At 32.9% G+C, this 27824-nt stretch overlaps 2 protein-coding genes and 1 pseudogene across 6 annotated transcripts in view; 2 read left to right on the top strand and 1 right to left on the bottom strand.

The window, feature by feature from the left end:
• Nucleotides 1-27824, top strand: part of LOC149880836 (uncharacterized) — a 331517-nt pseudogene that overhangs the window by 14874 nt on the left and 288819 nt on the right.
• The window catches only part of LOC145193862 (type-1 angiotensin II receptor B-like), a 67749-nt gene that overhangs the window by 2988 nt on the left and 36937 nt on the right, over nucleotides 1-27824 (top strand). The gene's annotated exons all lie outside the window — the stretch shown is intronic.
• On the bottom strand, nucleotides 1504-7708 carry LOC149880857 (galanin receptor 2a-like). Of its 5 annotated transcripts, none has more exons than XR_016445618.1 (3): nucleotides 5118-5342; nucleotides 2095-3294; nucleotides 1504-1858 (listed from the first exon to the last, which is right to left on the bottom strand). XR_016445618.1 is itself a non-coding variant. In XM_090068705.1 (3 exons), exons 1-3 carry the CDS (start codon nucleotides 6633-6635, stop codon nucleotides 1737-1739), a joined length of 300 nt encoding a protein of 99 aa, XP_089924831.1. In that variant the 5' UTR covers nucleotides 6636-7504; the 3' UTR covers nucleotides 1504-1736. The 5 variants fall into 5 exon arrangements, 4 of the variants coding, with proteins under 4 accessions (XP_089924831.1, XP_089924829.1, XP_089924828.1 ...); XM_090068705.1 differs by lacking the exon at nucleotides 2095-3294 and adding an exon at nucleotides 6591-7504 and having other exon boundaries at nucleotides 5118-5250; XM_090068703.1 differs by lacking the exon at nucleotides 1504-1858 and adding an exon at nucleotides 7511-7708 and having other exon boundaries at nucleotides 1906-3294; nucleotides 5118-5250.

Raw genomic sequence — 27824 nt, 5'->3', positions numbered from 1 at the left:
TTTTTTGGATAAAAGAATTCAAATTAGTTAACAAAATTATTTTTACGCGCACCTTTGACGCGTTTATTGCGTGCATACGCGTTCACGCGCCCTTTAAAAATAATTTTAATTAAAATTTTAGAACTTTCAAGGCAATACACAACATTTTGGTACATCTGTCTACTTGATATTTGCATGCTTCTGGCAAAATTACCATCACTTATTTCAGCTGCTACTATTGGTGTTGTTATACCATCTGTTGTGAATATTTCTTTTTATTCAACTGACTAAAGAAGATTGACTCTTTCCCTGGTGGTGGGGAATTAAAGAACGCACTACTTTTAACAGTACTAAAGCAGAATTATGCTCTCCGAAATCATTAACGAATTACGACCCAAAAGAGGAGCTAGTCTTGCCATGTGACGCATTGCCTTATGGAATTGGTGCTGTACTTGCCCATACTACATTTGATGATAGTGAGAAACCGATTACTTTTATTTCCAGGACATTATCTGCCGCTGAACGAAACTACTCTCATATTGAGAAAGAAGCATTGCCCACCATAGATGCCGTAAAGAAGCTGCATTATTTACGTGGAGAATTTTTCACTTTAGTGACGGATTACAAACCTTTATTAGGTTTATTAGCTGAAGAAAAACCTATTCTAACCATGATCGCTGCAATAACTCAGAGTTGGGCGTTGCTCTTTCAGATTACAACTAATGCTTAAAATACCGGAATGGGACTGCACATGGAAATACCGACTGCATGAGCAGGTTGCCGTTAAAAAGTAGGCAGTTATCAGTTACAGAGAGTTCAGTTAATGATGGAACTATCTAACGCACCAGTTTCAGCCAAAGACATGAAAACCCATTCTGTGCGAGATAAAATTGTAGGTCGAGTCTAGATGGTGTCCTTAATGGATTACAGTTTCCTAATGAATCAGGGTTTAAACCTTATACAGCAAGGAAGTACGAATTAGGAGGTGAAGGAGTTATGTGGGAAAACCGAGTTGTAACACCCAAGTCATTACAGGATATGATACTTAAAGAGTTACACAGTGCCCATCCAGGGCAATAGTGCGCATGAAAGCATTAGCAAGAAGTAACTTTTGGTGGACATGGACAAGGCAATTAAAGAAACTGTACGTAGAGCTCACATAGTGAAATACATCAAAGAAACCCAAAAAGTGTGCCAATACGCCATTAAAAATATTTATGCAGACCATGGAGTCGAATACATCTCGATTATGCCGGTCCATTCCTAGGACACGTTTTTAATTGTATGCGACACATTTTCAAAGTGGATTGATACAGTAATCATGAAAAGTGCAAGATCCGAAAACACAAATGAACGGTTGAGAGGTATATTTGCGATTCATAGAATCCTCGAAGTAATTATTAGCGACAACAGACCTTTTTTCAACATGGTTGCATGGTTGCAAACAAAACAGTGTTACAGCCATGTTGAAACGCAGGATTTTTAAACAATGGATTGCGTTACAAAAGAAACGAAGAAAACGTGTTGATAAAAGTTGTCGGTTTTTATTTTAACAAAACATTTATAATGTAAAAGCCAATTTTTTCGTTTTAACTAATATACCATTAGTCATCTACAATTTTTTTATTCTTACATGTATTCACTATGTAACAGTTCAAAATATTCAAATATCGACTGAAGGTTTGGTACCATCAATGACAACTGAATTTCATAAACCTGTGGCAAAAATTCGAAAATTCGAACAAATGTTTCGTAGATCACCTGTAATAAATGATGAGGATCTTCAGCCAAATATTGTTAAAACATTTGGGAAAGAAAAAGCTTTGATTAGTCGAGGGCAACAGCACAATTACCATGTTAGAACCCTTTTTTGGAAGTTCTAAAAGAAATTAAAATAGCATTAGTTAGCAATAACATTGATTTTCCAAATTTTTATCAGATTTTTTAAAACAAACAATTAAGAACTTTGAGTAATATTACTTGTTCTCAAATAAAATGATTTAAAATGCAGTGACAAAAACATCTCTATAAATAAACAGTTTTGTACTTGACTTGTACCCCTTTATTTCATATTTTTAAGTAAATAAAAAAAGAAGTTCGAATTGGCAGATTTACTTGAGAAAAAAGCATTCGTACACGCTGTTGCACAAAACATTTTCATCTTTAATTCAAAAGTGAAACGGTATTTCCAAAAGTGAACGAGTTTTTCCCCAGTGGCTGAACACTTCTAACTAAATTCTTAAACTTTTCATATAACGTAAAATATGCAAAAAACGTTTGTTTTAATGTTAAGAAATTTTTAAATAGAAACCATCCTCTGAATTCTCAAAACGTCATCCCAGGCAGCCTTCTATAACCAAATGGCGCATCTAATTTCCGCTTGCAAAAAACTATTAAAAAATGTCTTCTGAACTCCTTGCTTTGTAGGCAATATACCATGGGGTTTATAAAAGAGTTTGAAAAACGCATCAAAACTGATATCTGTGACAAAGATTGATTCCAACTGAGAAAAGGCCATTTAAGACTCAAAGGAGAGACCAAATAAAGCAAACGGTTCGGCAAAACACAAACACAAAGTGCAGCTGCAATTATTTTTATTGTTTTTATTGTGTTTACTTTGCGATCCTTAATGACGTCAGTTTTATGGTTTCTATCGGAATATATCTGCAGGCTTGATCCCAAGAAATCATTTATTTTTTTAAGTGTCCAAGATATTTTGTAGAAACACCAGACAAAAACAATAAATGGTACTAACGAGTCCAAAAGAAATGCAATGATATGAAGAAAAATTGGATATTTAAGATCGTATTTACAAAAATTTCCAAACTTCAAAGGATCTGGTTCTGGTTTATATTTTTTAAAGATTGCGTTTAAAACTTGAACCAAAAAAGCTAGGAAATATATAAAAATTATCACCGCCAGATTGCGCTTAAATGACTTCGGTTCCACCAGCGAAGAGTATGGATATAAAATTGCTTTTTTTCTCTCTAGTGCAATGTAAACGAGTAAGAAAACTGAGGCATCTAGAAACCAAAACAGTATGGAATAACTAGTTAATAGTTTACACATCCAGTCCCCATTTCTACCAGTAGAATGACTTTGAAAGGAGTTTGTTGACAAAATGTAAGAGGGTAAGCCAAAAACAGAAATTAAAAAATCAGCGAGTGCTAACGAAAATATGGCAACATTAAACGATGATTTGCGATTGATATTTTTGGACAACAATATAACTATCATTACAATACCATTCCCAACCCCTCCGAGAACTGCAATCAATGAATACCAAGTTAATTCCCAGATTCTTATCTCAAATATCTAAATATGTAATAAATACAGGTGAACGAAAGAAAAAGAATTAAAAACAATCACAGAAAATATTTATAATAAGTAATACACAACAAAATAAAATAACAAAATTTCAGAACTAAATATTTAATAAGCAAAATGAAGATAATAATTTCAATGTTTAAATATTTACCATTTTTGCGTCGTGCACAAAAAAAATTTTTAATACTGCATTCACAAAATAATCAGTCTTATTTTTTATATTTAATATGTTGCATAATAGAAGGTCAAAAAGAGCCAGTCAGACATGTGATCTGGCCCCATTTTGCGTCTTTTTGAAACATTTTGTTCTACACCAACCTGACTACGTATCAAAAAGCCTAACCACTCTTAAAGCTGCTTTTCTAGGGCCTGGGGTATTACTAAACTTTAATGTAGTTACAATTAGAAGAACATTTGCAAATGCTTATAAAAAGTAATTAACAAGACCTATTTATCTAACTATCTATCTAATTTATCTAACAAAAATTAAAATTAAAAGTAATAAACAAGAATAAAATTTTCTTTTTAAAAACAAAAAATCCTCATCAGTTTCAAAAGTGTTAGTATATATGGTAATTTTGATTCCTTTTTTTTTTTTTGTTTGTAGTTCTCCATGATTTCTTGAATAATTTTTTGCAGAGCACAGCTATATCCCAATATACGCAAATTTCCTATTTTATTGCCTCTTGATCTTTTATTTCATGGAGTTTTTCCATATAAAGTAATTATATTGGAACAGAAGATATTAAACTTTAAAATTTATAATTTTGCACCACTTTTAAACAAAATATTTTAAAATCATTCAGTCTAAGAAGTTTTCACATTCTTATGTACCCTATATAAATTGTCCATTTTTTGCCTCAATCCCTTTCTTGAAGAAATAAACCAGTAAAAATCCCAAAATTTTTAGTTTGTGAACATTGAAAAAGTCATTGAATAGTATATCCTTTTAAGAAAAATATACAATTATCTTAACTTTAAGAAAGTTTACATTTAGGAATAAAAACAATTAGAATCACCTGTGAAAACCATGAATTGATTGTAAATAAGCTAAATGATTGTCTGGGTAGAAGTAACTGAAGCAAGCAAAAAAGGTTGAAAATCTATGAAAGCATAATAACCAAGTTCTTAAAAAATTTCTAAAATGTCTATTAACACTAAGAGCTTGCCAAATTTATATAATTCTATTTCTGAAAATAAGATTTCTGTGTAAATGTTAATTTGATTTTCAGAAACTTTATTGAGTGGTTGTTGTTCTTTGTGTTATTCACATGATATTGTGATAAAAACATAATTTTTAAAATTGATGTAAACATTAAATTTTTTTACAATAAGATAGAAGTTGGAAAATAAATTAAAAATTTCACTATAAAAAACTTGATTCTGCTTTAAAAGGAAATCATGCTCATTTTCTTTTCAGAATCTCAAAAAAAAATTAAATTCAAAATTTTAATTGAATATTTTTAGCCTTTGAACTACCTTAAGCTTATTTATTATTTAAAATTCAGGCTGAAAAACAGAAAAAGCCAAACCACAAAACTACATTAGATGGTTTACAAAGAATACCCTAATTGCCTAAACTTGTAGCAGTGGATCAAATCATAGCTTCAACATCAACCTCTGGCAACTAATATAATACAGGCCCAGGGTATTTTGAAACTTTTCACAACTGGTCATCTGCTGATAAAATATCATTTAATATTATTTAGAATATACCTTTAGAATATAAATAGGCAGTGCTTTGGGAAATAATAATACTCAGTGAAAGAGCTTAATTACACTTGTTAAAGAGTAAAAAAAAAAACTCTTACCGTGCTGTTCATTGTACATATGCAGATTTATTTTGAAGTCTAAGGTTTGTGTTAACTTTGATGTAAGTTTTGGTTGTTTTCTACTTTTGATTTTGAAAAAACATTTCCCTTTTACATAAGGTTGTATCCACAACTGAAAAAAGATACTATATTAGACTACTAAAAAGGTACAAAAGTGTTAGAAATGAATTTTTGAAACCACAAATATGATATTTTAAAGATTTGTTTAAAATTGTTCTCACCCTGAAACTCTAAATCATTTATGCACTAGTTTTGATCAAACTTTTCTTAGATGGTTTTAAAAGAACACTTTAATCATCTATATTTGTAGAGACAGGTCAAATCATGATTTTAACATCTATATTTGTAGAGACAGGTCAAGTCATGGTTTCAACATCAATCTCTATCAACTAATAAAATACAGGCCCAAGTATTGAGAAACTTTTTGTAACTGGTCATCTAGTAGATAAAGTATCATTTAATATATACATTTAATATAGATTAAATAAATATAAATAGTAGGTACCATGTGACAAAAATATAGGAAATCATTTAATCAAAAATTGCCTTTAAATAATGGTTTGAACCAAGACTTTGATTCAGACAAATCTAATATGAATATATATGAGCAAATCAAAGGATTTATTTAGCCTCAGATTAGATTGACATTTTAAAATGTTGCATGAGAATGTGACAGATATAGAGCATCAGATTGTAATGCTGCTTCACTGGTGAGTGCTGTATTTCAGGATATAAGGTTAATACATAAAAGATACTTTGTAAATCAATAGAACTTTAAAAACTCATGTGCCCAAACAGTTTTAGATTTATATCAAATGGAAGGAGAGTTACAGAATGAATTCAAATTTATGAACTGAATTCTACTTACCTAGGCTAGTAACACTATAGTCATTCAAAAAATGTTGCATCAGTGAAGTCATGAACAATATTAAAAATACAATTGCTACTGTAATGAAAAAAGATTGGCCAAAGTTATTATCAGTGGCTATGGAGATACAAGTCATTTGATATAAGAGAAAGCAGGAAGACCATTTTAGTGGATTTGTCACTTGCATACAAAACAAATCAATATTAAGGCTGTTGATTGAAAAGTTTGAAGGGGTTACTCAAGGAACAAATGTGGATTGAGGTAAAATTAGACAATTCAAAACATTCCAGTTATAAAATTCCTTTCAATAAAACTAGAAAACTGTCCCATTTTAAATGAAGTTTATGTTCGAACTGATCCAAAAGCATGATGAATGAAATTATGCTAGATTTAAAAGATCTTGCTTTTCAAAAGCCAGGTCCTCTTCTCAGTTCAAGAGCAATCAAAAATTTGAAATAAATTGTACCAATCTAATAAATATTTATATGCTTTGTTAGTACGTTAAAGTTATTTAGTTAAACCATCCTGTAGTATATGTGGGAAGTATTTTCAGAAGATAATTAAGATTTCTAAATTTTTGATACCTGAAGTAAAGTCAATAATTGATCCAGTATTTCAAATAAACACATTGTTTGGTAATTTGGAAAACTTTAACAGATGAATGAAAATGTGTACTCAAGTAAGCTTATTGAAGAATATTTGCTGTATTCAATTAATTCATAAGCAAATATTGATGATCATGATCATATTGACCTAGTGTCATGGCAAGGCAGATATATAGCGATATATATTTCACTTATTATATAACTCAAAATAACTTTTAAGTTAGAGATAGTGCAATAAGCAGAAACTTTCCAGGCATAAATTTTACTAAATATTTTTTGTCACACTCAAGCTTTTAAAAGTTTCATCAGAACTGTTTTAGATGCACCAGTTCCAGTGGAAAAATTACAAGAAAGAAAAAAAAAAGTTTGAACTAGATTGATGCTAAGAATAATTATGAAAACTTTCTAAGTAATAGTAAAAATGAATACAAACTTGAACAGCATTTTTAACCTTTTTAGAAAAGATATTCACTGAAAAAATGCGTTTTTATTTTCATGTTTTATTTTTATTCTTAATTTTTAGTCCTTAACTGAGAGAGCATTACACATTCAAATCAAAATTTAATTAAAATAATAATAAAGTAAGTATATGAAGTTGTTTATCTTTTTGTTATCTTTTACAATCCACCAAGCCATTTAAGCACCAGAAAATAATAGACGGTTATTTGTAACATTTGAACAAGTTCCGCACGTAACTTTTATTCTTTCATTTTAGAACTTTAGAATAAAATTTATACCAGAGATATACATGATAAATATAATACACTTAAAATTAAAAAAAACTCTTGTCGTGTTGTTCATTGTATAAATACAGATTTATTTTGAACTGTTTGATTTAGGGGAAACCTATATGCGATGGTTATTTTAAACTTTCGGTTCCGAAAAAACATTTCACTTACACAACGCGCAAAAATTACTTCTTTAGCAAGGTGCACAGGAACATTCTCTTAGACCCTGCAACACATCTCCAGAAATTTTTATTTTGATTATCATCAGAAAATATTTCCTAATTCAAAAATTGTTAACCCTTTAACAGTCCATGGGTCACTACTATAAAACTCATTCCGATCGGAGTTCACGACCATTTCATTTGAAACCCGCTGAAATGAGCGGATTGCTATTATAAATATATTTTTTCGTAATTTCCACTAATTAAAGCGAGAAAAAACCCGATAAAAATTTACGCTATCTTTTTGTAGCGGAAATCGTAAATCCGATAATTTGAACTAGCTTTTTTTTTTTAAGTTTCTTGTTTTGAAAACCAAAACAGAAATCAAACTCAATTTCTAACATTTCTCATTGAAAAATTTGGAATAATAAAATCCCATTTCATTTTTCACTGTCTACCTCGTCAACAGATAACACTACTATAAAAAGCGGGTTCTGGCTCATTGATACTTTTCTATACTTAAGGGTTCTGGCTCATTTCCATTTTTGCGCATTTTCATAATGAGATGACATTATGAAAAAAGGTTGTGAATGTCTTAGTTAATTTATTCTTTGTTTTGGTTGTTCTTCAAGTATGGAAAAAGGTCTCTTCGTGTTTCTCTTATTAATTGATTATGTTCTTTTTGTCGTTGTTCTTCAAATCCATGTTGTAGTAAGAGTTTAGTATTGTGATGAATGGGTAAGGTATTTAGTTTTTTAATTTTATTAAGATAATTTTCATCAATTTTGTTTTTGTGATTATCATAGTGGAATTGTATAGCAATTCTGTGTAATTCTGGATCAAAAGTGGGTTTAATTATTTCCTGTAGTTCACTGTAACAGAATTCCTCATATTCTTCTTGTTCTGTAATACTCATTTTTTATAACAAGAAAAAATTTATTTAAGTCATTTTAAAAAAGTTTTCACTGTATATTTTACAAAATTAAATTTAAAAAAGGGATGCTTGAGAATGGAGAGTTTGGTCCGAGAAGCAAACCAGCGCCGATAGATTCATATCCTCTTCCGCTTTTAACGTAAACTCCGTCTTTGAATGATCCTCCTTTAGGCCAGGGTGTTAAAAATAATCCGTTTCCTCTGTGCGTTCCCATTTTCATTCCATTTCCATTCTTTTTCAAATAAACGATACCTCTTCCTGCAATTTTATCAACCATAGCAGAACCTGCAGAAGATCCTACACCTGCTAACAATCCGGTGGCAAGAGCTGGAACTACTCTTGTTGCAAGTGTACTACCCAACATACCCAATAAAGGTAGAAGAGCTCCAATAAATCCTCCTTTCACATTTGCGTTATGTTCCAATTGGGTTTTGCTCATTTTAATGGTGACTCCAACTCCTCGATGGAGAGCGTCCAAAAGTTTTCGATGTTGATTTTGTGTTACAAGTAAAATGTCGTTTCCGTTAAAATCATCTTTTGAAATACGGATGCTCACAGGTTTACCTGCTATCATTGATTTTTTTATTTTTTCAATCTGTCCCTGAGACACATTTAATTTAACACTAACATATTTGCTCATTTTTAAATGTGGGAAAAAATATTTATTTCACTTCTCGAATGTGATAACGGATCGTAATGTCCTCTCCACGAAAATCAACCAAATTTCCATTTTGGTCAACAACGCGAGTGATCATTGTGGAGATTTCTGGGACTTTGACAGGGAGGTAAACCAAATGAGTGGGTCTTTCGATGATTTTAAACCCAGGACCAACAGCTGGATAAAAAGAGTAGATGCAATTGAGTTGGGAGCCGTTGATGTAAGCCGACCCGATGACGTTGTTGAGGATTCTGATCGTGTTGATGCTTGAAATTCTAACAACATCGTCAGACTCATATTCGGAATTAGGATCCAATTGTCTTTTTGTGAATCCTAAAAGTGAGGCGATGCTGTTATCCACATTCAAATCCATCAAATAATTCAATCCAAGTGTGATGTTGATTTTAAAGTGTTTAAATTGGATCCGATTTTTATGTTATCAGGAGAGTAGCTGATTTTATTTGTTGTGACGAAACTTGCGCTTTGAGATGCATAATTTTTTATTGTGTTTGAGACGGTCTTTTGTAAATAATTGTTAATGTCAATGATGTCATAGCTCCCGTCTGGAATGGCGACATTTTCCCAATTGGTTCCGTTGTTCATGCTATACCGGAAAGAATTGTTTTTGCTGGTGATGTTTGGAAAGCTGTTGTACGTCTCAAGCCCTAGAAAAGCCATTTCATAAGTTTTTCCTTTGTCAAAAACGATTTTGTCTAAAAATTCTGTTATGATTACGTTGGAATTTCCATCCACGTCGATGATTATGCCTGACATTTTTTTTATTATGTAACATTTTTTAAAATCCTTCGGATCTGTGGAAAATTCTTTGAATTTTTAAATGGCTTCTTTTGGAAAATAAAAAGTGTCAAATCCGCTTCGATATTTTCCATTGTCCTTTTTTGAAGACAAATCAATCACCGCAAATCCGTGAGGTTCAGACCAACAATGTCTGCAAAACTTTTCAAACTCTTTTTTTCCCATATCGCTCGAAACGTGGTCTTGATAAATGTGGTTAATGTTTTTTAAGTCTTGGGGAAAGAGACAGATAAAATTGGTGTTTTCTCTAATCGTTTGTCTTGGGAGCATGAAATAATTTTGAGCGAGGTAAAAGCAGTCGACGTTAGAGTGTCTTCCTCGGATGTAATATTTTTCACACTTGTTTTGTTTGGTTAGTTGTAAATCGTCAAAGATCATTAAATTGTTTTTGGATGAATCAAGATCTTCAGGATTAGGCACATCGTCAGCCGTTTCAAAAAATTCACACTCCATGCCTTCGGTTTCGGAAAAATTTTTTGAAAGGTCGTTGATAACGCATTCAGGGTCTAGTTTCAATTTTTCAATTTCGGTTTGTACCTTGAACAAGTCGAGAATTATTTTTTTTGGTAATTTTTTTTCGAACGAACTTTTTAGTATTTTGTACTCGGGTTGGAAAAGAGATTTTCCAAAAACTTGCAAATGGTTATAATCCAACCATCCAGGCCTGAGCAATAAATTGAGAAGCAACGTTGTTTTTCCACATCCAGATTTTCCAACGATGATTCCTCGAATGCTTCTCGGTAAAAGCTTGTTGTTGTTTCTTTTGATTTTTCCAATATTCCATGACAAATCAGACACTTCCATTTTTAGTTTAAAAATATTTTTTTAAAATAAAATGTACTGTGTTAAATGCAAAAGGAAAACAGAAACGAATCATTTGAGAAACGAAATCACAAAAAACAACAAGCATATAGTCAAAGGGGCTCGCAACGTTTGCGGAACGACCAAATGTAAGTTTGTTTCTTCGCATGCGCTCAAAGGATCATCTTCGCATACGGCAAAAGGAGGAGACTTGGTGGAATCGATCAACAATTTTTCAAAAAAAATAAAACTTCCATGGGCAAAATTTCCAGGAGAAATGCACATTCCAGGAATGAATTTTGCAGGACCTGGCACAAACTTGGACAAAAGGCTCACATCCACTGATATGTATCAAGAGTGGAGCAAACCGGTAGACCGAGTGGACAATGCAGCATACCATCACGATTTAGCTTATAAATATTTAAACGACGTTCAAAGCAGAAATTTGGCAGATCAAATGATGCTTGAAGAAATGAACTCTATACAAAATCCCACTCAGAGAGAAATAAACGAAAGAAAACTGATCACACCCATCATCAAAGCCAAAGCTAAATTCGGATTAGGTGTATCTGCAAAAAAAAAGCACCGGAGAACCTGAAATGGACGGATCAACTTGCAAACGAGCTTCATAAACCAGTTATTCATCATTTTAAAAGAAGAAAAGTGTTTGTGAACGACATGGATGAAATATGGGCTGCAGATTTGGTTGACATGCAATCGTTTTCAAAATTCAACAACGGGGTAAAATATTTGCTCATGGTGATCGACGTGTTTTCAAAGTATGGATGGATTGTACCGTTAAAGAGTAAAACTGGAGTTGATGTAGCTAACGCTCTAAGCAAAATATTTGAGGAGAGAAGGTGTACAAAGATGTGGGTGGATAAAGGTAAAGAGTTTTATAACAAGCATGTACAAGCTCTAGGTGTGCAATTATACTCCACTGAAAACGAGGAAAAAAGTTCTGTTGTTGAACGATGGAACAGAACGATGAAAGAGAGAATGTTTAAATATTTTTCAGCCAACAACACTCATAAATACATTGACGTATTAGATGAAATGGTTGATAACTACAACCACGCCAAACACTCTTCCATCAAAATGACTCCAGTGGAAGCTAGCGATAAAAAGAATAAATATAGGGTTTGGATGAACCTGAATGGAAAGACGCAAACAGAAAGAGCAGGACCAAAATTCTTAATGGGTGACAAAGTGAGGATCGTAAAAAAGAAATCACATTTTGAAAAGGGGTATACACCGAGATGGACTGAAGAGGTTTTTACCGTGTTAAATGTTCAGCATACGAATCCACCCACGTATAAAATCGCTGATGCTAACGGTGAAGAAATTAAAGGTACATTTTATGAACAAGAAATGCAAAAGACCAATCAAGACATATTTAGAATTGAAAAAGTCATTCGAAAGCAAAAGAACAGATCTTTAGTCAAATGGTTTGGATATCCAGATTCATTCAACTCTTGGGTGAATAATAAAGAATTGATACGTTTGCAAAAATAGACGCGTCGTTTTGTATGGCAAGAAAAAAAAAATTTGATTTTGAGTTAAATAAAAATCTTGTATATAGAAAAGAAATGAATGCGGCAATGAATGAGATAATTAAAAAAATAAATGTGCTTGAAGCTGATATGTATGAATGCATGAAAGATAATGACTTGAATAGGTTCATGTCTAAGTACCAATTGATGTTGAATGAACTACGTTGTAGTATGTATGAAGCAGTGAATTTAGATAATAGGAATGAGATACTGAATAAGATGAATTATTTTGAAAGTGAATTGGTTGATGAATTTTTAGAAGTGGAACAGATATTTCTATGGGATAGTAGAAATATGAAATTGGAAACATACATGAATAACTTGCGTAGACTCTGTAATATATGTACTAAAATATTTCAAATGATGATGATGTTAGATCCTTAGTCAAATGGTTTGGATAATAAAGAAGTGAAAAAATTTTTATTTTGAGTTAAATAAAAATCTTGTATATAGAAAAGAAATGAGTTTTATTACGATTGAAAATTTTGATGAAAGCAAATTATCAGTTGGAGAAATTTACGCAGCAACAAAACCAGTAGTCTATCAAAAAGTGCCAGTAAAATATTCTTATCCAACTGGAGATGGTCCTCTTGTATTACGAACACCTACATTATTTTCGTATGGTGTGTGTGAGAATAAAGATCCGGCAACACAAAAACTGAATGGTTATTCCATGTCCTTTGTTTGCTTTGATGCTAAAAAGGGTAAAACTGAAGAAGAAGCAAAGTTTATTAGCACAATGGAAAAGATTACTTTGTTTATTAGAGGTGAAGTAGATAAATTGTCATCCAAACTTAAAAAAGGAGGAAGAAGAAAGCAAATTAACTCTAACGAATTGAGTATTTTAAAATATAAAGCTGACCATGCTGATGCAGCGCCAGTGTTTTATGCTAAAATGTATATAACTAAAAATGAAGACGAAATATTCATTACTTCTACATTTCATAGAAAGAAAACAGCTCTTGATATAAAAAATGGAGTCAAAGGAGAACGTAATAATAAAAATTTGGTCTTATCTTCTGGACATGATTTTATCAATCAACGATGTTACGCTATTGGAGGACTTAGAATTGATGGGGTGTATATTGGTCCTTCGATTGTGTCTATTCAAGTTAAACTGTCCGAAGCCATCATCGTAAAAAATGCATCTTTACCTCATAGCATCATGATGTGTGAAAACTTGGATTTGGGAGAAATGGATTCTGACGAGGAAATGTAAAAAGCACAAAAAACTGAAAATAAAACGACTTAAAACATTTTATTTTCATATTAAAAAAATGCATGCCCCACACAAGTTGTTTAAAAACAGCGCCTCAGCAGAGATTCACAATTTTAATTTCCATCTGAGTCATTTAGAGGATAGAATCAAAGAGTTGGAACGAAAAAATACAAAAAACATTATTGTAACAAAGAAAAAGTTGGATTATCCTACCTATTTCAACATCAACAGACAGCACGAGATTTTTGCTCAACAAGACATTAAATTTCCTCCTGTATCTCACAAGCAGATATCGTTGTCCGTAGGTTTACAATTAGACAAAGGAATTGCTGCCGTCACTTTGATGAATAAAATAAGCAATCAATTGAATTATTTCAAAAACGATGCTATTTTTTCCGAGTCTGTGGATGACATAGTTATGACCATACACAATTATAACAACCAGGAAGTTACCGTTAAAAAAGGTGAAAAGCTTTGTAAAATAAACTACATCGATTCGAATTAAAAAAAATGTGTCTTTGTTAAAAAGATGGAAATAATAAAAAACACTGAAAAAATTTATCCAGTTCTTCCAACGGCACCATCAGATGGAGGACATTTATATCGACTTCAAAAAATAAGCGAGATCCAAAAAGAAATAGAGAATGAAAAAGTGAAACGAATGGCTTTGAGTAAAAAATACCATCGAGCGGCAAAAATAATTCGTTTCACCGACGACGGATTGCAAACGGTATGCATTGGTTTAGGGGTTGCAGGGATTGCACTTTTATCAACCGTCGTTGCCACTCCAGTTTCGATTGCGTGTGAAGGGGTTGCTGTTGTATTGGGAGCTTTATCCATTTTCGGAAATCATCAGAACAAAAAAATGATGCTAAAGGTTGAAAAGCACGAAAAATTGAAAGTTCTTTCCGAGTCAAAATTGAATACGATTAGTGACCACATTTCAAAATCTCTCATGGATGGATTTGTAAGTGATTCCGAGTACGAACTCATTCTCAGCGAGCTTCAAAAATTCAAAGTCATGAGTGAAGAAGTCCGAACCAAGACAAAAAGCGTCATTGACGAATTGACTAAAGAGTCGTTGATCCAAAAAGGAAGAGAAGACGCGATAAAAGCATTCAACAACCTGTTTAAGAAATCGTAGATTTCCATGGGATTCAAAGAATCTAAGAAAAATTAAAGAATCCAAAAAGAAATCGTAAACGCAATCGAGTTTTTGTTTTAAGTTTTTTTCTCCGTATTCTAAAAATGTCTTTTTTTAGAATACAAGATCCTGAAAAGCGAGATGAGATTTTGAGAGAATATAAAACTAACAGAGAAAAGCTTTACAATGAGAGTCTCAACGCCAACATTTCAGATGCAAATTATCAGACTGATTTGAGCAAGTTTTTTAAGCCTCTGATTGAGAGCAATGAAAATATGAAAAACGAACTAAAAAGCATCGCATACAGAGAGGTTGAAAACACTCCACTGGCTTTGACTTATCCAGAAAGCGAGCCGTCTTTTGAAAGTTCAAAAACTTTTGGAAATATTGCAATGAAATATTTATTCAATTACGCAACAGTTAAAAATAGTGCAGACAAAGTTTTTGGAATTCACACAAAAGAAGAAGAACGCGGAAAAATGTTTATTGGAAACAAAGAAATTTTTATCGTCAATAACGACGTTATTATTGATGGAGAAAAGTATGAGGGGACGGTAGGTATTTGGGAATTGATCACAAAATCTGTACCTGATATAACAAAGGTAACAGACGAGGACATGAAAAATTATGAAAAAATACTGGTTGAAACGCATGCAATGGAGAGGGAAGGGAGACCAACCGTACCAAAAGCTTCGAGAAGTGAAAAGTGGCAAACGATTGTTTCAAAAATTTGGGAAAAAAATTACACAAAAACGAGAGGAAAAAAAGGTCGAGGAGTGATCATTCTTCCTAGTGATCCGAATGTGCTTGTGCAAAGGCTTAACTTGAGCATCGCCGCAGGACATGCTGGAAATATAGCATCGAGAAACGAAGCCGTTGCCATTTGTGACGAGCTTTTGAGACAGGGTGTAATCAACAAAGAGGAATACAGAGCGATTCAAAAATACATCAAGTCGTGAGAACGGATTTAAAAATTTCACAAGTGAAATTCCATTGATCCGCAAACAGATCTAAAAAAATATTTTCTCATTTTAAAAAAATGCTCATTGTGAACAACAGAAGATATTTTAAAAAGAACGTCGTTGGAGGTGGGGGAATCATGGACGCGATTAAAAATTTTTTGAGGAGAATGGCAGCTTCAAACGCTTCACGATCGTCTCTTCATTTATTGAGAAAAGCAGCAGCAAGCGAAATTGGAAGAGAAGCAATCACAGCCGCCAAATCAGCTGGAAAAGAATTAGCCTCTTCAGCTATATCCACTGCTAAAGACGTTGCCATCGACAAAGGAAAAAAAGCGCTTGAAAAAGTTTACGCCAAGACAGGAACAGTGAATCCAAACCAATTACTCACCACGATTGTAAACGAAGCGGCAAAGACTGATCCGTATATTAATCCAATGGAAGAGTTGCATAAAAAAATGTTTGGTTCTTCCATTCAAGTGAAAAAGAAAATGACGAAAAAGAACGCGGCTAGAATCCAAGATCTCGTTAAAATGGGGAGCGGGCTTTTGATTGCTTGATTTTTTTAACAAATCAAAAATGACATAAATTTTTTTTTCTCATTTTAAAAATGATAAACACCGATAGATTAAGAGTTGATGAAATGCCAGAGTATGACACTGGAATTGAAAAAGTTGATTTTTTCGAGTACCTCCCAACAAACCTCGATTTAAATTCTTCAGGATCGATCGTTTTTGAAATTGATTGTCAATCTGTGCAAACAGTTCCGTCTGATGCTTACATCCTCGTTGAAGGGGTTCTCAAAAAAGCGGATGGAACTGCATACACAGCAACAGACAACATTGCTCTGATAAACAACGCCATCATGTATTTGTTCAGCGATGCCACCTATGATTTATCAGGACAACAAGTGGAAAGGGTCATGTATCCAGGTCAAGGAACAACCATGCTTGGATTGTTGAAATACCCTTTTGGTTTTCAGCTTGCAGATGGTTTGAAGCAAATGTGGTATAAAGACACTTCAAACGCCACCGGAAATTCAGGATTTGTTGTAAGACGAGACCACTTGTTTGCAGACACGACATCCATTGGTGCATTTTCGTTCAAGATACCATTAAAGCACATTTTTGGTTTTTGCGAAACTTACGACAAAGTCGTCTATGGATTCAGACACACCATTACCTTTACAAAAAAAGAATACGACGACGCCATTTACAGAGCTGAGACTGTTGCCGCAGGAATGATCGACATTAAAAAATTCAGACTTTTTATGCCTAGAATAGAGTTGGATGTTTCGAAGAAAGCCGAATTCTTGAAATTAATGGCGAGTAAAATTTCCGTCCCAGTAGCCTATAAGTCAAACAAAGTCGAAAGACAAGCCATTCCTGCCGGTCTCACAGAATTTACTTGGACCCTTGGAAGAATCACAGACAAAAGCGTTCCGAGATATATCGTGTTTGGGCTTCAGACAAACAAGAATTCCAGTCAAATCGTAAATCCAGCCATTTTCAACCATTGTGATGTCAGCAATTTTTTCGTAACCGTCAATGGAATAAAATATCCAAATTACAATTACGACTTGAATTTTGGAGAAAAGAAAATTACCATGGCTCATTCTGATGCGTTCTCTTTTGACGATGAATATTATGGTACAAACGAACTTGTTTGTCAATCTGGTTTGTCTCTGCTCGAATATAAAAATTTGTTTCCGTTGTTTTTTGTAGACATTAGCAAGCAAAAAGAAAGAGTTGTTTCTGAAACGGCAGAATTAGTGGTCAACCTCAAATTTCGAACCGCAATACCAGAAAACACCGTTATTTTTGCAGTGATCATTTCCGACAAATTGCTCAATTTCGTTTCCAACGGAACCAGCATGAACGTTGTTTATTAGGTTTGAAAGACCGTCATGAGATTCTTAACAAAAATGATTTAAAAAAATTTTTTTCTTTTTAAAAATAAAACATGAGATATACAAAAAATTATCTGAAAAATTTGCTTAGTGAAAATGGAATCACATTAACCTCAAACAAATTGTTGCCTTTGATGCTGATTGCGGTTGAGAACAATATAATAAGTAAAGATTCGCTTTTGAAAGGTGTAAAAGAACACAGACCAGTGGGTCGACCAAAAAAAGAAATAAAAATGAAAAATGAGAAAACGGAAAAAAACCCGATCGATCCAAAATACGAGACTTGCTTCAATTCGAAATAAGCCTGTGTTTGTGAAAACAACCAATATGGAAACCGGGGAAGTGGCTGAATACAAATCCCTTTACAAAGCAATGAAAAAGACAGGACATGGATGGAGATATTTGGAACGTCGAAATGGAAAAGTGGAAGATGGAATAAAGATTGAAATTTTAAATTCGGAAAAGCTAGAAAGAAAAAGTCCGTGAGAAATGTAAAAAATTTTTCAATTCTTTTTTCAGAGAATTGAAAAGAAATAAAAAATATTAGAAAAATGATTTTGGGTTAAATAAATTTCTTGCTATAATAAAAATGGAAAACAAAACGTTGAAAGAATTAAAAGAAATTGCTAAAGAGCAAAAAATAAAAGGGTATTCTAAAATGAGAAAGGGGGAACTTATAATGGCTTTGCAGCCCCCTAGAGTTGTCTCTGCTCCTGCTTCTTTTCGTAGGCGAACGACTGAGGCAAGACCTTTGCCTGTTAATGCTACCGTGGTGAGGTTTGTTAGGCCAGCTGTAAAAGTTTCAATAAAGCCAACAAAAGTAAGGATTGTTCCTTCTGCAGTGATAAAGCCTCCTATTGCTCCGAAACCAGCGATCATCCCACCAAGACCTACTGTAGTAAAGCCTCCTATTGCTCCGAAACCAATTCATTTGCAAAAACACATCCTTGATGAGCCTGTTTTAGATTTAACACCTGCCATAACACCAAAACCAGTCATTCCACCGAGACCTTCATTTTTTTCAAGTCTGAAGACAGCTGCAAAAAGTGTGGCGTCGTATGTTAAAACTAAGTTTGATGATGTTAAAGATTGGATAGAACCCTACGTTCCTGAAGTAGTCAAGGAGAAGGTAAACGAATCAGCGGAACAAATCGATAAAAAGATACAGTCTATCAAATCACTTGTATTAAAAACAGTGTATAAACAGCCCGTGCCAAAGCCTTATAAAATAAAATTCAAGTTGACTGAACACGCGTTGGGTAGTACTGTTAGGTTATATTCTTACGAGCCTTCTTCTCAATATCAAGACATTGCATCCTTTTTTAATTTGGTAAGAGAGTCTGCCATTCAAACCATGGAAGGAGAAAGGAATACAAAAGTAAGAATTATTTTAACGTGCGAAATGAAATCTGTAAGCATCATGACTGGTGAAGAAGTGACTCGGGAAGCAAGCTTTTCATCCAGCTCGGAAATTATTCGAGCAGCTACAGATGTAAGAGAACTCATGGGTGAGATGGAAGAAAAAGTCTTGGAAAGTAGTGTCAAATACAATGCTTTAGGTTCTAATAGCACCCTATCTAAGATTTTAAGAATGGATATAAACTTTATCGATTACACACCTCTCAGTGGTGGATCCTACATTGAGCTGACTGACGATCTAAAAGACAAAAAAGCAATCATCAACATGAAAAGCAACGACAACCAATGCTTTAAATGGTCAGTTACCAGAGCGTTGAATCTGAAAAATAAAAACAACGAAAGAATTGATGAAGACTTGATTGAAAAGTCAAAAGAGCTGAATTGGGAAGGAATGGAGTTTCCTGTGAATTACCATAATATTGACAAGTTTGAAAAAAATAATCCAGACATTAGCATCAGCGTTTTTGAGTATGAAAATGAAAAACCCAGCCCTTTGAAAGTATCTGACTTTCTCGATCGAAAGCATAATGTTGATTTGCTGTATATTAAAAACAAAGACACAGAACATTACTGTCTCATTAATAGTTTCAGTCGATTTGCCGGCTCCTCAGCATCAAAAGGTAAAAGAAAACAACATTTTTGCAGAAGCTGTCTTCAATGTTATGATCAAGAAGAAAAGCTTCAAAAACATCGAGAAGATTGTTATAAAAACGCGCCAATGAGAATTGAACTTCCTAAAAAGGGTGCAACTCTTCAGTTTAAAGGCATCGGAAAGTCAATGAGGGTTCCATTTATCGTATATGCTGACTTTGAAAGCTTTATCAAGCCGATAGACACGTGCGCTCCCAACTCAAACCAGTCTTACACAAAAAAGTTTCAAAGACACATTCCATGTTCCTTTTCCTATTACATAAAATGTTTTGATGAAACCGTTTATGATGGTGAACCATCCATTTCCGAATCGTCAAACGAGAACCAAGACGTGGCTCAATTTTTTGTTGAAAATTTGGAAAGCGCAATAAAAGAACTTTTTGGAAAAATCGAGAAAAAAAAGATGGTTTTGACAAAAGAGGACGAAAATAATTTCAAATCCGCAACAGTTTGCCACATTTGCAATAAAAATCTCAAAGACGACAAAGTACGTGATCACTGTCATTTTACTGGAAAATATCGAGGAGCGGCTCACGACGATTGCAATAAAAAATATCAAGTTCCAAAATTCATCCCAATCGTTTTTCATAATTTGTCTGGTTACGACACTCATTTGTTTATCAAAAAATTAGGTGGAAAACTCAATTGTATACCCAACAATGAAGAAAAATATATCAGCTTCTCGAAAAAAATCAAAGTGGGAGAGTACATTGGAAAAGATGGAAAACCAAAAAACAAAAAAATTGAATTGAGGTTCATCGACAGCTTTAAATTCCTTTCCTTCAGTTTGGATACTTTGTCTAAAAATTTAAAGCCAGAGCAGTTTAAAAGCCTTGCATTACATTTTGAAGGTGAAAAATTTAATTTGCTTTGTAAAAAAGGCGTGTATCCTTACGATTGGGTGGACGGATTCGATAAATTTCAAGAAACGCAATTACCACCAAAAGAAGAGTTTTTCTCAAAACTTAAACACGAGAAAATAAGCGACGAAGAATATGCGCATGCGCAAAAGGTTTGGAGTACGTTTCAATGCAAAACGTTCAGAGATTATCACGATTTGTACAACGTGTCGGATGTGTTGATACTGGCAGATGCCTTTGAAACTTTTAGAGACACTTGTATGGAACATTACAGTCTTGATCCTGCTTGGTATTACACCTCCCCTGGTTTGGCTTGGGATGCTATGCTAAAGATAACTGAAGTTGTAATAGAGCTTATAACCGATATTGATATGCTCAACATGATTCGAAAAGGAATACGCGGTGGAATCTGCATGATCTCCAATCGACATGGAACTGCTAACAACAAATACATGGGTAAAGATTATAATCCTTCAGAACCTTCAAATTTCCTTCAGTATTTAGACGCCAATAATCTTTATGGATGGGCTATGTGCAAACCTCTTCCCGTTAGAGGATTTAGATGGATGACTGAGGATGAACTTTTAAATTGGAAATCCATGCCTTGCATTCTCGAAGTTGATTTAGATTATCCTGAAAGTCTTCACGATTTACACAATGATTACCCTTTAGCTCCTGAAAGAATGCTCGTTGGAAAAGTGGAAAAGTTAGTTCCCAATTTAAACAACAAAGAAAAATATGTCATTCACCATGAAAACCTAAAACTCTATGAACGAATGGGGTTGATCACTACTAAAATTTATCGAGGTATCACCTTTGAAGAAGAACCTTTCATGAAAAAGTACATTGATCTCAACACCGAATTGAGAACAAAAGCCACCAGCGAGTTTGAGAAGGAATTTTTCAAGCTAATGAACAATTCGGTGTTTGGAAAAACCATGGAGAATATTCTAAAACGCGTTGATGTTAGACTCATTACCACGAGAAAAGAAGCTATAAAATTATCTAAAAAAATTAAATATAAACGAAACACCATTTTTGATGAAAACTTAATCGGGGTTCACATGGAAAAGACATTTGTTTTTTACGACAAACCTGTTTTCTTGGGAATGAGCATCCTAGACATCAGCAAAACACTCATGTATGAACATCACTACGACTACATGAAACCTAAATACGGGGATAAGCTGAAATTACTCATGACTGATACTGACTCGCTCTTTTATGAAATAGAAACGGAAGACTTTTACAAAGACATTAATAACGATGTTAAAGCTAAATTTGACACGAGCAACTTTCATAAAAATCATAAAGCCGTTGAATTTTTTGGATTCTACATTGGAGAAAACGGTAAGGTTCTTGGAATGTTTAAAGATGATGCTGGTGGTAAGATCATTGTTGAATTTGTTGGTCTTCGGCCCAAACTCTACTCTTACTACATCCCTGAAGAAATAGATGATCAAGAACATAAAAAATGCAAAGGAATTCAGAAATGTGTGGTTGAAAAGCACATCACTCATCAAGATTATAAAGAATGCTTAATGAAAAAGAAAGAAAAACATGCAACCATGAATGTCATACGATCTCATCATCACGATGTCTACACCGAAGAAATCAACAAAGTCGCACTCAGCTCTAACGACGACAAAAGAGTCATTTTGGAAGATGGAATACACACGTTGGCTTATGGTCACTACAAATTAAAAAAGGTAAGTGATAAAGGCGAGGAGAAACAAATTTAAAAAAAATAACAAAATAAAAAAAATGAGAAACAAAAAAATAAATGTGGAGGGAATTGTTTTACCAAACGAGGCTTTATCCACTATTCAGTTGATGGAAGCAGCAAAAAAACTAAAAATAAAAAACTTTCGAGGAGTTTTTGTCAGAGACGCGTTGCCAAAAAAACCGAGAAAAAAAGAATGTGTTATTGTCAACACGGGGGATTCGAGCACAGATGGGTTTCATTGGGTGTGTTGGTTCAAAGACGGTGACAAAAAATTCAGCTTTGACTCTTACGCTCAACCCCCTCTCGTCGAGCTCGTTGACTATTTGAAAAGTCCTGTCTTTTACAACAGTGAAAGGGTTCAATTTGGAAACACTTCTTATTGCGGTCACTTGTGTCTTTACGTCTTGAAAAAATGCGAAGAGGGAGACAGCTTTCAAGACGTTGTTAACACCCTTTGGTGATCTGAAGGATTTAAAAAAAATTTTACCTTATTAAAAAATGATTGACAAATTCAACAGAAGCGAATTCAGTGTTTATTTTGATAATCTTGCATCAGACTCAACCAGCAACGTTTATATTAAAACGGACGGATCGAGCACCATCACTGCAGATTTGGATTACAACTCTCATAAAATCATCAACTTGGGTGAACCTACCAACGCACACGACGCCGCCACAAAATATTACGTGGACATGCATGCTTCAGGTGGTACTGGAACTGTAGTTGGAACTGCAGATTTGGATTTGAACTTTCACAAGGCAATCAATTTGAACGAACCGACCAATTTACATGACGCCGCCACAAAAAATTATGTCGATGTGAGTTCAAGCCTGTGTGTTAAAACAGACGGATCTAGTACGATCACGGGAATCATTGACATGAACTCTCACAAGTTGATCAATGTAACTGATCCAACCAATTTAAAAGACGCAGCGACAAAAGGGTATGTAGACACCAAAGTCGCTTACAATACTATTTCTTATGTAGACATTAACATGACGTCTCATAAACTGACTAATTTAGCTGAACCCACATCAGCTTCAGATTCAGCCACTAAAAATTACGTAGACACACATGCTTCAGGTGGAACAACTGTGGGAACTGCAGATTTGGATTTGAATTCGCACAAATTGATCAACGTGCTTGATCCAACCAACGCGCAAGACGGAGCAACAAAGAATTATGTAGACTTGCTGTTGCAAAAATCGAGTTTGACCAGTGTCGTTCCAAGCTCTAGCTTTACCAGTTTGGGGTTCAAGTCTCAGGCGGTTGCGGCGTTAACCACTTCACCAGTGTTTGCGTTTTCTGGAAAATCCGGTGTACTGAGAAGACTGTGGCTGGCTTTATACAGCACATCTGAAACAAACGTCCCTGGACTAGTTTTTATTCGAATCTTCACTGACGGAGAAATCAATGTGGGGAATTATGCAGAAACCACGGAAGGAACCGGAGTGGATCAAACAGGACTTGCTACCGATTTGCTTTTTTCACCATTGGGAGGAGCTTTTTACGCCAACTCTTTGCAGGGATGCAACATGTTTAACACCACTTCCTTGGGAGGATATTTCACGTTGGACATGCCTTTCAGAAACGACATCTCCATTCAACTGGTGAACAGAAATGCTACTGCCATCACTTACTGGATTCAACCGTTCATTTCCACTCTTGCTTCTATTCCTGCTAGCATTCCTCTTTACAAACTGTACTGCAGAACGTTTCGATATTTGAATACCACTTACGGCAGCGAATACGTTTTGATGAACACCAACGGAAAAGGAAATGGTGTGTCGTTGAAATACATCAGGATGCACATCATTGGCGCCTCTGGAAACTGGTGGGAATCTAGAGTCCGAATGTACGATGGGAATTTACCTCCAGGTAACGGCACTGTTCTCACTCCTTGGACACCGTACAACACCAACAATTACACGTATTTTCCAGGATATGACGGTGACAGCACATGCTTCTTTTCCTCCTCTGGACTGGAAGATTTTTACTTATCCTCATGGAACGGATCAAATGTGACTTCATTCAACAACAAATCGACTGGGTTACTATATCAATCCAACACCTCCATCGGATCGACCACCACCATTTCTTTTTACAGAAATTTCGGAGAAGCAGATTCTATGCCTACTGTCGCAGCTGGTAGAAGACTCGTTGTCACGCTCAACTCTGGTGATGCTCAAGTCGGTCAATCCGGAAGCTTTTACCTTCTTCTCGGACAAGTCTATTATTACGCTTAATGTACAGATGAAAAAAAAATTGAAAATGACTTAAATAAAATTCTTGGCATAAATAAAAAGATGGAGAGGGGGGGGGGGGGAGAAACTGCAGTAGCGCCTATATATATATATATATATATATATATATATATATATATATATATATATATATATATATATATATATATATATATATAATTAAATAAATTTGGTTAATAAGTTTTGTCATTTGATTTAATAATTTTTTAAAAGATACTTATTTTATGAAAATAAGCATTTAGAAATAAGTTCAGTTTTTTTTTATTTAGTAAATTTTCTTGATCTAAATAAGTAATAATTTCAAACTTTTTTTGTTAACAAAATATACATTTTTGAGATATGTTATTATAGGTAGGCGCAGTTTTTAGAATAGACCAGTTTAATTTTAAGTTAATATTTTTTTCTTTTAGTTTCCAAATATATTTTGACAGCATAGTCTCTTTTGAGTACTTTTCATGATTTTTTTTATTTTTTAATGTAGTTAACTTCTTGGTCAAAGAAATCAATTACTATTTTACAATGCTTACTATATAACTAAAAAAAAATTATTTTCAAGTATATTTTATAATTATATAGAAATGTGATTTATGTTACTATAGGAGGATGGATCCTGCTTAAATACAACACATTGAAATTTGACTGATAGCATGTTTAATTTGTATAGTAAAGATAAATAAAACTGGAGAAAATGAAGAAAAAGAAAATGTTTATTTAACAAGAATGAAAATATTGCGAGAAAGAAAAAGATTTAGATTAAAAATAAATGAATTAATAAAATCAGCAGTAGTCTTTAGTAGACTGTTGACAAAATGAATTTAACCGATTTGTTTGGAAGAAATAGAAATGGATTTATTAAATTCTTTTTTAGTAAAATTATTATTATTCGAAATACATTATAAATCAATGACAACAAATGCATGGACATAAGTTGAATTAACAAGTAATTTACATAAATTTGTTAAAAGCAGCTAGATAAGTTTAAAGATTATGGTAATTGTTGAATGTTTATATACATCAAAACGAATTGGAAAAACCTTTGCGTTTGGTTTTGAAAACATCCTTTTTGATATTATTGGAATAATAGTTTAAATTCTAGTAATAAATTTTTGTTAAATAGGATTTGATTTGTATTGATTATCATTATTTAATTTATCATAATTTTTTATTCATTTTGTTTTAACAATAATCATCCAGTCAATTGATTTATTAATTTTTTGCTTGTTTAGATATTATCTAGATAATAGATAATGTAGCTAGATCTTTATCTGTACATATATTAATAATTAAATTCCTTTATATAATATATTTTTTCATATTTAAGTTTATTTTTGTTTTGTTTGTATTCTTTCTTCTAATAATTTTTATTAAAGTTCTACAATTTTTAAGCTCACAATCAATTTTTTTTGTTTTAAATGAATTGTTTCTCTCTGTTTAACATTCTTAAGAATCACTAAAAACTTTTGATATGAAACAAAATATAAAAGCAAAATAGAAACTAAGATACAGCTTTTGTAAAAAGAATTAATTGAGTTATTAAAAACAATGATGAATAATTTAGTTTAAGTATACAGTATTTTATACAGTTTTTTATAAAGTTTATATTATATTATATTATATTATATTATATTATATATATATATATATATATATATATATATATATATATATATATATATATATATATATATATATATATATATATATATATATATATATATATATATATATATATATATATATATATATATATATACACACACACGCTGCCAGTTTCTCTTTTTTCAGAATCGTCAAGAAGTTTTTCTATTTTCTTGTTCTTTAAGAACATTGAGCACTTTCTATTTTCTATGTTCTGTTCTAAACATTGCGCACTAATTTTGTAAAATACACTGACACAATTTACATCTAATTTAAAAAATCTATTGCAAATAATAAGTATTCAAGATTTGAATAATAAATAATGTGGTTTGTTATAAATCATTATATTATATACTAATTCATAACATGTTATGAACTCATGATATATACTCAAAAAATTAGAAAACTTTCCTGTCGGACTTTTTTAGTCACCGCTTTATTATAAACGATTAGAAAAATCCCGCGGGATCTGAACGGCACAATTTTACGTCACCCTCAGATAAACGAAACAAACCCGAAATTTACGGAGACTGGCCTTAAACTACATGAGTGGCACGAATAAATTTCTTAGTTTTTTCAGACCATACTCTATTTTCACATAAACTTCTCCACAAATATCAAACACCAAGTTAATCATTAAATGTTATTTACAAAAAAAGAGATATCAAGGTTAGTGTCGCTAATAATGAAAGAAACTGCTATGCCAATTACAAATACTTTTATTTAGATTTCTTTTGTATTGCAGTAGAACACACTGAATTTGATTATAAAAACTCAGAATTTATTTATAGAATAGTTGTACTACATTCTATTGAACTATTTGAGTTTAATGTCAAAAGCAATCTCATCCAGTGACACTCCCCACACCACTTTTGTTAAAATCTGCCACCTTCTTTGTAGTCGCTTGTTTAATGTTGTCCCAGAAGTCCTACATAGTTAAATAATACATTTTAAATTTCTAACATTTTACAACATTGATGACATTCTATACTATATTGGATTATTGCAGTATCTTGCACCATCTATATTAGGCACCATTTACACCTTGAGCAATAGGTCACTTTTACTATATTAAAATATTGTCAGGTAACTAAAACTGATGCCTGGAAATTTTTGTTTTAATAAGAATGACACAAATTTGCCAACTCACAAAATGTGTAAATGGCATCTAAGTGTCAACATAGACAGGTGATGATAATAAAGCAATATTTTTTATAAAGTAAAATTATCAAGGATAATTACTGACTCTCTCTCTCTCTCTCTCTCTCTCTCTCTCTCTCTCTCTCTCTCTCCTACAAACTTACACTAAATAACTAAAATGATTAATTCTCATTTTAATCATTTAGTGTAAGTTTGCAGGAGAGAGAGAGAGAGAAAGTCAGCGGTTATCCTTTATAATTTTACTTTATTAAAAATATTGCTGTTGTCACCTTTCAGGAGACAACAAATAAATTTTAGATTGCTCAGAGCAAGCTTGATTAATACTTTAATCTCTGCTAAAAAAAATTTAATAAATGGAATTGAATTATTCAATTTTAGTTTGCTATAACAATTTTTTAGGATATCTTTTGATACTTTTTAAAGTTATTTATTGTTATTTATAGAGTAGAAGAAGTGAAGAAGGCTTCCTTTTAAAGGCTTATAATAAGCATTTTAAAACCTATACATTTTGTCTGGTCATAATGGATCCTGCTTCTGACAAACCAAGCTAACATCTAATCTGAATAAAATTTGGTAATCTAGTTTTTAAACTAGGTTTAAAATACTTTTGG

The sequence above is a fragment of the Hydra viridissima genome, unplaced genomic scaffold, assembly GCF_058129835.1.
Source record: "Hydra viridissima isolate aposymbiotic clone 2 unplaced genomic scaffold, HvirCarnegie_v1 scaffold_12, whole genome shotgun sequence".
Lineage (NCBI taxonomy): Eukaryota > Metazoa > Cnidaria > Hydrozoa > Anthoathecata > Hydridae > Hydra > Hydra viridissima.
This window is presented reverse-complemented; position numbering and strand designations above follow the sequence as displayed.